The following is a 9,762-nucleotide window of genomic DNA, read 5'->3' as shown; positions in this document are numbered from 1 at the left end:
CGATCCCATTCCCGAGTACCGTGTTCCCATAATGTTCCCCATAGGACACCCATCCCATTCCCGAGTACCGTGTTCCCATAATGTTCCCCATAGGACACCGATCTCATTCCTGAGTACCGTGTTCCTCTATCGTTTTGTAGCTCCTTTACAAAGGAATGCATTTATTCAATGATACAACATGAGACAACTGTCTGCAGTGTGTGAACAACACCAACATGGTTTCATTAATATGACAGTCACATGATCTGGAGAGGAGAGTCAGTAACACAAGCAGCTTACAGCAGACAGTAAATGGGAGCAATCTGTGCTTCTCAATAGTCAAAAGTGATGTTCGTACTTCTCTCACTTCCTTCATTTGAACAGATTTGAAAACACAGGATATACAATATGACTGCAATTCATTGTGAATTGAGATGATCTCACTGCATCTCTTGGCTAAAACAGACAGTCGAGAGGCACATTTCTTTCATGACTGGTTAGTATGGGAGTGCTGTTGATATCAGCTTGTCTAAGCTGTGTGTGTGTTAGCTTGGAATGTCTTTCTTTCCCAAATCACTCCTTCCCCTCCAAACGTGGTTGAAGCAGGACATAGGCTGGAGCTGGGGTGAATGGTGGTTGACGGGTCACTTTTCAACAGCAACAGTTCTTAGTGCGTTTTTGATAGGGCTCACTTTTTTGACAGTGAGATATTTTGTGGTTTGAATAGGATTTCAGGAAGGTCACTTTTTGGCAGCAGTGGATCTGGCTCGGTTGAGTCTCTCCAGCAGGGCTCGGTCTGTGGTGGGAGAACAGCGGGACAGGACAGTGCTGATCTCTCCTTCACTCCTCCTCTCTATAGCTGCCTCGGCTGCCCCCTCCAGATCCCTGACAAGGAGAGAGAAGGATAAAGAGAGAGAGAGGAAGAGGAGTTTAGCTTCTGCACACACACACACACACACACACACACACACACACAAACACAAACTCACCCTATGGCCAGGTGGGCTTTGACCTTTTGCTCTGGGGTCACCTTGGAAACATACTTTTTGGCCTCGTACTTATTGTGTTGTTTCACACACACCTCCACAAAGGGCTAAGAGAGAAAGAGAGAGGTTAGTTACTTAACTAAAGTTGTATAACGATTATAAATGACCTGTCAAGTAGCCTATTGGATGAATACCATTGTATAAAAAGGTTATATAAACAACATACTAGATAGCCAATGGGGGACTTCTTGCTCTTGGCAAATTTCTCCATCTCCTCCCAGTCATCCTTCTCTGCCAGAGCGGTCAGCTTCAGCCACCAGTACCTGACCACAGTGACATCATCAATAAAGGACTATACAGTGACGTCATCAAGAAAGGACTACACAGGGACATCATCAATAAGGGACTATACAGTGACAGCAATGTGTCATTTTATCTCATCTTGATTATTGTCCAGTCGTGTGGTCCAGTGCTGCAAGGAAAGACCTAGTTAAGCTGCATCTGGCCCAGAACAGAGCGGTACGTCTTGCTCTTCATTGTAATCAGAGGGCTGATATAAATACTATGCATGATAGTCTCTCTTGGATAAGAGTTGAGGAGAGACTGACTGTTTTCTTATAAAAGTAAGAAGTTATGCAATGTCAAATTAGACCATGATAATGTTTTCAAAATGTTGTCTCATTATTATAGTGTGGTCTCATTATTATAGTGTGGTCTCATTATTATAGTGTGGTCTCATTATTATAGTGTGGTCTCATTATTACAGTGTGGTCTCATTATTACAGTGTGGTCTCATTATTACAGTGTGGTCTCATTATTACAGTGTGGTCTCATTATTACAGTGTGGTCTCATTATTATAGTGTGGTCTCATTATTATAGTGTGGTCTCATTATTATAGTGTGGTCTCATTATTATAGTGTTGTCTCACCTCTCTCCCTCTGGTTTTACACACAGCTCTGACACACACACTAACCCCACCAGACATGCCACCAGGGGTCTTTTCAGTCCCCAGGTCCAGAACAAATTCAAGGAAACGTACAGTATTATATGGAGCCATGATTGCATGGAACTCCCATCTCATATAAAACGCAAATGAAGAGCAAACCTGGTTTAAAAAAAACAAGTAAAGCAACACCTCTCCCACATGTGACCTACCTGTTGTGTGTATGTACTGACATGTATGTGTAACTGATAGATACCCACACACAGACTACATGTTAATGTTTTTAAATGTACACTACCGTTCAAAAGTTTGGGGTCACTTAGAAAAAAAGTATTTTTTTGTTTTTTTTTACCATTAAAATTACATCAAATTGATCAAAAATACAGTGTAGACATTGTTAATGTTGTAAATGACTATTGTAGCTGGAAACGGCAGATATTTTATGGAATATCTACATAGGCGTACAGAAGCCCATTATCAGCAACCATCACTCCTGTGTTCCAATGGCACGTTGTGTTAGCTAATCCAAGATTATCATTTTAAAAGGCTAATTGATCATTAGAAAAACCTTTTTCAATTACGTTAGCACAGCTGAAAACTGTTGTTCGGATTAAAGATGCAATAAAACTGGCCTTCTTTAGACTATTTGAGTATCTGGAGCATCAGCATTTGTGGGTTCGATTACAGCTTCAAAATGTCTAGAAACAAAGAACGTTCTTCTGAAACTCATCAGTCTATTCTTGTTCTGAGAAATGAAGGCTATTCCATGTGAGAAATTGCCAAGAAACTGAAGATCTCGTACAACGCTGTGTAATACTCCCTTCACAGAACAGCGCAAACTGGCTCTAACCAGAATAGAAAGAGATGCGGGAGGCCCTGGTGCACAACTGAGCAAGAGGACAAGTACATTAGAGCGTCTAGTTTGAGAAACAGACGCCTCACAAGTCCTCAACTGGCAGCTTCATTAAATAGTACCTTCAAAACACCAGTCTCAACGTCAACAGTGAAGAGGAGACTCCGGGATGCTGGCCTTCTAGGCAGAGTTGCAAAGAAAAAGCCAAATCTTAGACTGGCCAATAAAAATAAAAGATTAAGATGGGCAAAAGAACACAGACACTGGACAGAGGAACTCTGCCTAGAAGGCCAGCGTCCCGGAGTCGCTTCTTCACTGATGACGTTGAGACTGGTGTTTTGTGGGTACTATTTCATGAAGCTGCCAGTAATGTCTTTTTCGTTGTGTCGGACCCCAGTATGGATCCTAATAAAATCAAATCAAGAATGGACTACACAGTGACGTCATTGATAAGGTACTACACAGTGACGTGTTCAATATGCGACGACACAGTGACAATATGCCGCGTTCAAAACAACTGGGTACTCACAACTGGGAAATCTCTGACTTCCGAGCGATCAAGACAACTGGGAACTCGGGGGGGAGAACAAGCTCCGAATCATTTTGAACGGTCATCCAACTCGGAAACTCTGGCAACTTTGTAGAACTCAAACATTCCGACCTGAAGATCACCGACGTTATGATTTGACCTTGTTTTTTCCCCCAGAGTTCCCAGGTGTCTTGAAAGCAGCATAACATACAGCCCTTACCTTTTGTCTGGCACCCTGAAGTCCCTGTAGAGCTGTTCAGCCTGCTTGTGGAAGTTGGAGGTGAGGAGGGCATGCAAAGTCTCCTGGAGAGACAGGCCCAGCAGAGCCTCTCCCTTCTCCTCATCCAGACGCCTCTGGAACCGTAGCAGCTTCATCTCCTCCTCTGTCGCCTGGGGCAGAAAGAGACAGAGAGAGAGACAGAGAACATAATAATAATAATAATGAGACAACATTTTGAGAACATTGTCATGATCTAATATACATGTTAATTTTTGATCCAAAGTGCTAATGCTATTCAGAGCCTGGTGAGACCAAATATGCACTTAAAACTGTCTGGGTCTCACCTTGGCTGCAAACTCGTTCCTGGCCTTGTTGTACTCGTCCACAGCACTCTGCAGCAGAGACAGGCGAGCCTCCAGCTTCTTCTCCTTGTAACTGGCCTTGACGTAGAAGTTACCCAGCTCCTGATGGTCATCGTCTTGGTTGAACAGATCCTTCAGTGTGTCCTGTTCCTGGTGCTTACAGAACTAACACACACACATTAAACACATTTTGTGCGTGTGTACCTGTGTGTAGAGTCTGAGTTGTGTGTGTGTGTGTGTGTCTATACCTGTCGGTAGAGGCTCAGGGCTACCGGTTGGTTTCTGAGCGTCATGAAGAAGTCTCCTCTGTTCATCTCGTTCTTCAGGTATGTCACCACCGTGTAAACCAGGTCTGTGTCTCCACTCTCTATAGCTTTACTCAGGGCCAGTTGACTCCTCTTCATCTTCAGTAGCAGGGGGACCTGCTCCCCAGAACGAGGCTCAAACTCCAACAACTAGACCCAGAGAGAGAGGCAAAAATTGTTGGGAGGAGGCAGAGGGAAAGAAAGAAAGAGAGGAGAGGGAGGAGGCAGAGGGAAAGAAAGAGAGGAGAGAGGGAAAGAAAGAGAGGGTGGTGACAGAGGGAAAGAGAGGGTGGTGACAGAGGGAAAGAGAGGGTGGTGACAGAGGGAAAGAAAGAGAGGAGAGGGTGGTGACAGAGGGAAAGAAAGAGAGGAGAGGGTGGTGGGAGAGGGAAAGAAAGAGGAGAGGGTGGTGGGAGAGGGAAAGAGTATTGTCAAGGTAACATTCCCAATGACAAACCTCTGTGAGCATGTTCAATCCATCCAAATTATGTCTTTTGGATTGCCTCTAATCACTCTCTCTTCTGTTGGAAGCACGTGAGGCAGGGTGTGGCTGTCCCTTGATAGTCAGTTCAGGCCTGCTGGTGTGTGTGTGTGTGTGTGTGTGTACCTTGATGGCCAGTTCCGTCCTGCCACACTCATATGCTCTGGCAGCGATCTCAGAGTAGGAGATTCCTGCTGCCTCACCCAGCTTCACACTGACAGCATGTGCTATGGACTCATCAGGCTCTTCTTTCTGCTGGACCTGAGACACACGTTTTATTTCAATCTCAAGAGGTACAGTCCCAGGAAAACTATCTGCCCCCTTTTTCATTTTACTGAATGTCATCAGACCTTCAACCAAAACCTGATATTAGATAAAAGGAACCGGAGTTCACATATAACTAAAAATATATTTTTATTTCATTAACAAAGCTATACAACACCCAATGCCCCTGTGTCAAAAAGTAATTGCCCCCTTACACTCAATAACTGGTTGTACCTCCTCCAGCTGCAATGACTCCAACCAAACACTTCCTGTAGTTGATCAGTCTCTCACCTCACTGTGGAGGAATTTTGTCCCACTCTTCCATGCAGAACTGCTTTAACTCAGTGACATTTGTGGGTTTTTAAGCATGAACTGCTTGTTTCAAGTCCTGCCACAACATCTCAATTGGGATTAGGTCTGGACTTTGACTAGGCCATTCGAAAACTTCAAAACATTTATTTTGTCATTTTCATGTAGACTTGATTGTGTGTGTTGGATCATTGTCTTGCTGCATGACCCAGCTGTCCTTCAGCTCACAGACGGATGGCCTGATATTCTCTTGTAGAATTCTCTGATACAGAGCAGAATTCATGGTTCCTTCTATTAAGGCAAGTCGTCCAGGTCCTGAGGCAGCAAAGCATCCCCAAACCCTCACACTACCACCACCATGCTGACCGTTGGTATGAGGTTCTTACTGTGAAATGCAGTGTTTGGTTTTCTCCAGACATAATGGGACCCATCTCGTCCAAAAAGTGGACTCAAGTTTGACAAAAAGCACCTGGATGATCATCAAGACTCTTGGAAGAATATTCTATGGACAGATGAGTCAAAACTATCACTTTTTTGGTCAAACCAGTTCATGCTTGTTAACACAAGTTACAGCAGTTCTGCATGGAAGAGTGGACCAACATTCCTCCACAGCGACGTGAGAGAATGATCAACAACTACAGGAAGTGTTTGGTTGGAGTCATTGCAGCTAAAGGTGGTAAAACAAGTTATTGAGTGTAAGGGGGCAATTACTTTTTCACACAGGGGCATTGGGTGTTACATAACTGTAAACTCAGGTTCCTTTTATCTAATATCAGGTTTTGGTTGAAGATCTGACCAGATTCAGTATCAAAAATATGCAAAAGTAGAGAACATTTGAATGGGGGCAAATAGTTTTCCACAGCACTGTACCTGTTAGAGCATGTTAAGAACATACATGCAGGTAAATGAGCCCCTCGGTCTCACCTTGCAGCAGGCCCAGTGCTTAAGAACTCTGCTGACTCCCTGGTACTCTGGCGTCTTCAAATAGCGACAGATCTCAATGGCCAGGGGATACAGCTTACGGTACACCAACCTGTTTAACATACAGAGAGTAAACACACACACACACCGTGTAAACACACACCCACACACACACACCTGGGGTGTTACCTGTCAATGAGGACCTGAACAGTCATCTGTTTGTACTGTGTGTGTGTGAGGGGGATCCCCACGGTGTAGTCTCGGACAGAGTTGAGAACTTTCAGGTCTCGACACATACTGACAAACGGCTCTGGTGGGTAGTTACTGAGGAAACACTTCCCAAACGACGCAGCCTAGAGGCAGGGAGAGAGGGTGAGGGAGGGAGGGAGGAATAGAGTGGGGGAGAAAAACATGAATATATCTGTGGACTGACTCATTTTGATCTTCAACTTAGCATGCAGGCATAGATGGGAGAGAGAAAAGAAGTGAGAGAGAGAGAGAGGAAGACATAGGGAGAGAGAGTGAGCAAGGTAGAGGGAGAGAGAAAGAGTGTGTCTTACCCTGAGCAGTGTTTTCTGGGTCTCTGGTTCATGTTCATAACCGGCAGCCTCCACACACTGTCTCACCGCTTCCCCCAATACACTCTGTTCCTTTATCTCTCTCAGGTACTCATCTGCCTTCTGACTGGACTTCTACACACACACACACACACACGTAAAACCATCTCCTCCGATACATGTATCCAGTAAAGTGAAAAGCTCTTACAGTCACACAACCAGACACGTACCTCCCAGACACAGTACCTCCCAGACACAGTACCTCCCAGACACAGACACAGTACCTCCCAGACACGTACCTCCCGGACACAGACACGTACCTCCCGGACACAGACACGTACCTCCCAGACACAGACACGTACCTCGCGGACACAGACACGTACCTCGTACTCCTTGTGTGCCTCCAGTAGTAAAGCTCCAGGAGCCATGGAGGCGATTTTAAAGATGTCCTGGCAGGCCGAGGGCACCTCCTGCAGCAGCTCATGCCTGGACCCTCCTACGATCCTCACTCCATCCAGCTCTGCTACACACACACTCTCCTCATCCAGAGTGTATCTAAACACTGGTTAAGGCTCCATGAGAGGACATACATTTGGATCAGTGGCAGATTTTTATTATGCTTGTGTTGATGTCTGTGAGAAGAATTGCTAATTGTACATTTAATGTCATATTGGTAATTGTACCTTTAACAGTAACAAACCAACAGGAACTAGCTAGCTGAGCTAACAGGAACAAGCTAGCTGAGCTAACAGGAACAAGCTAGCTGAGCTAACAGGAACAAGCTAGCTGAGCTAACTTGCATAACTGCTGTGAGCTGAAGGATACTGGATGGTGTCTGTACACTCTCCGGCCACCAGTAGGAGCCTGTCCCACATGATGACCACAGAGGGCTGCTGGCTCTTTGGCCTTCTGCACCAGACCATCTGTTTAGGAGGGGTCCTCACCTTGGTGTCCACCTCACTCAGCTTGTCCTGGGGAACAAACAACAGTCAGTAGCAGACTGCCATAATACACATCTACATTAGACATGTCTGATATACAGGGCTTCTACTGACGATGTAACTTGACAGGAAAAAAACTCTTGGCCCAAAATGGTCAGCACTCCCCACACCAGAACGATTTACACTCTACGGCTGCCTGGCAACCTAGATAACCTGTGATAAGACTGGTAATGCCTGGATGGGTTGAGGACCACTGGTGTGTATAGACAATAGATAATAATGGAAGCTAGCCACATCATGGAGCCATACAGTATGAGGGAAAGTAATCCATGTTACCTTGAGGTTGGCTGAGCCCATCCACAGGTGTCCAGAGTCTGTGAACAGAGCCAGGTACTTATAGCTGAATGACACAGCCATGTTCACGATGCTACAGGCCTGGGGAGAGAGGCCTGGAGGTGTCTGGAACACACACACACACACACACACACACACACACACACACACACACACACACACACACACACACACACACACACACACACACACACACACACACACACACACACACACACACACACACACAGTTAGAGGTGAGAGAGCAAGGATGATTAGACATAGTAATGAATAAGTTGTGTGTGTTTGTCTCACCACAGGGGTGCAGGATGTGTTGTCCAGTATGTAGAGGTCAGCTCCGTTGGCCAGCAGCACTTTGGTCTGTCTGTCCTGAGTCAGCACTGCCCAGCAGGAGGGTGCCCCCTGGAGGCCTGTAGGAACAACACACCAATTAATCAATTAAATAGTGAAAAATGTCTCAATTCATTTGGAATTGAGGACTGACAGGATTTCACATACACACATGTACACACACCTGGGACTTCCGGGAGTCTCCTCAGCTTCAGGTCGTCAATGTTCGTGGCCAGTGTGAAGCGTGAGGCTCCCGTTACTATGGCGACACCGGTTCCGTAGGGCGAGTGGAACACCTTGGCTTCCAGCACCTGGTTTTGAACCACCTCCTGTCAAAGACACACACGTCAGGTGGATGATCATCTTTTTATCATGTTTTTTTGTGTAATGTGTGCTCACGTTGCCCATGCTGAAGTGTCTTTTGAAGCCACCAAACAGGTCGTAGATGAGGACAGTGCCATCCTCCTGGATACACAGCAGGTCATCACACACCGTCCAACCCAGCTGTCTCACTGGGCCACTCTTCCACTGGAGAAACGAGTGGGACGGAGTGCAGGGGAATGGGAGGGACAGACAGAGAAAGAATGAATAAGTGTGTGTGTGTGTGTGTGTGTGTGTGTGTGTGTGTGTGTGTGTGTGTGTGTGTGTGTGTGTGTGTGTGTGTGTGTGTGTACCGGGAAGCTGGCCATGTTCACGCCTGAGGAAGAGTAGATCTCCAACTGGGGCCGTGCGCTGGAGGAAGGCCTCTGTGGCTGCCTTAGAAGAGCTGAGAGATGGTGATGAAGGGAAATAGATGGAGGGAGGGATAGAGAGACGGAGAGAGAGTGAGAAACATGCTTCTTTAATTAGCTATGTGGTTAGAATACACATGTTGTAGATTATAAATATTTTGCAACAATGTGAGTTTCTCCAAATTGTGCAAGTGATTCTCTCTGCTCCATCATATTGGTGTGTGTGTGTGGATGTACTCACCGATCGGTCCCCCGTATGGGGCTGCTGCCACCAGGCATTCCTTGAGCCCATCTCTCAAGCTCCATCCCATCTCATACAGCTCGATCTTCCTGTAGTGGAAACACACACACACACACACACACACACACACACACACACACACACACACACACACACACCCTAAATATGAAATATATCTAGCTAGCTAACGTTAGCATTTTGCAAAGATTCTGGTCATGTGAGCAAGCTAACACAACTAGCTAGCTAAAATCTGCTTACCTGTAAAACGCTTCCCCGAGCGGATTCCAGTTTGCCGTTATAAATGCCATGCTTCAACCCGTAAATTATAACCCTGGCATATGGTGTGTATAACTAATTTGGTGGGGTGTGTATTTGTTATTGTTTAGATTCGCCTGTCATCTGACGTTTTGTCGAGAGCAGCCTAGTTCCGGATTTTCTTCTTCTCTTTACGACGA

At 45.7% G+C, this 9,762-nt stretch overlaps 1 protein-coding gene across 1 annotated transcript; it reads right to left on the bottom strand.

Annotated features, from left to right (window-relative positions):
* Positions 1 to 129: 129 nt before the first annotated feature.
* Positions 130 to 9,762, bottom strand: vps16 (VPS16 core subunit of CORVET and HOPS complexes). The gene is made up of 19 exons (XM_071330426.1): positions 9,566 to 9,762; positions 9,308 to 9,396; positions 9,010 to 9,101; positions 8,735 to 8,863; positions 8,520 to 8,664; positions 8,300 to 8,415; positions 7,988 to 8,110; positions 7,536 to 7,681; positions 7,094 to 7,265; positions 6,714 to 6,845; positions 6,343 to 6,506; positions 6,157 to 6,265; positions 4,786 to 4,920; positions 4,122 to 4,328; positions 3,856 to 4,038; positions 3,512 to 3,681; positions 1,192 to 1,288; positions 969 to 1,072; positions 130 to 864 (listed from the first exon to the last, which is right to left on the bottom strand). Exons 1-19 carry the CDS (start codon positions 9,613 to 9,615, stop codon positions 720 to 722), a joined length of 2,508 nt encoding a protein of 835 aa, XP_071186527.1. The 5' UTR covers positions 9,616 to 9,762; the 3' UTR covers positions 130 to 719.

Source organism: Salvelinus alpinus, chromosome 10 (assembly GCF_045679555.1).
Source record: "Salvelinus alpinus chromosome 10, SLU_Salpinus.1, whole genome shotgun sequence".
NCBI classification, from domain to species: domain Eukaryota; kingdom Metazoa; phylum Chordata; class Actinopteri; order Salmoniformes; family Salmonidae; genus Salvelinus; species Salvelinus alpinus.
This window is presented reverse-complemented; position numbering and strand designations above follow the sequence as displayed.

Excerpts from the sequence above, each read along its gene's own strand:
- vps16 (XM_071330426.1), bottom strand. The coding sequence starts at position 9,615 with ATGGCATTTATAACGGCAAACTGGAATCCGCTCGGGGAAGCGTTTTAC. Across the intron at positions 8,111-8,299 it reads ACACATCCTGCACCCCTGTG|ACACCTCCAGGCCTCTCTCC; the intron begins GTGAGACAAACA and ends TGTGTGTTCCAG. Across the intron at positions 6,507-6,713 it reads CCCAGAAAACACTGCTCAGG|GCTGCGTCGTTTGGGAAGTG; the intron begins GTAAGACACACT and ends CCCTGCCTCTAG.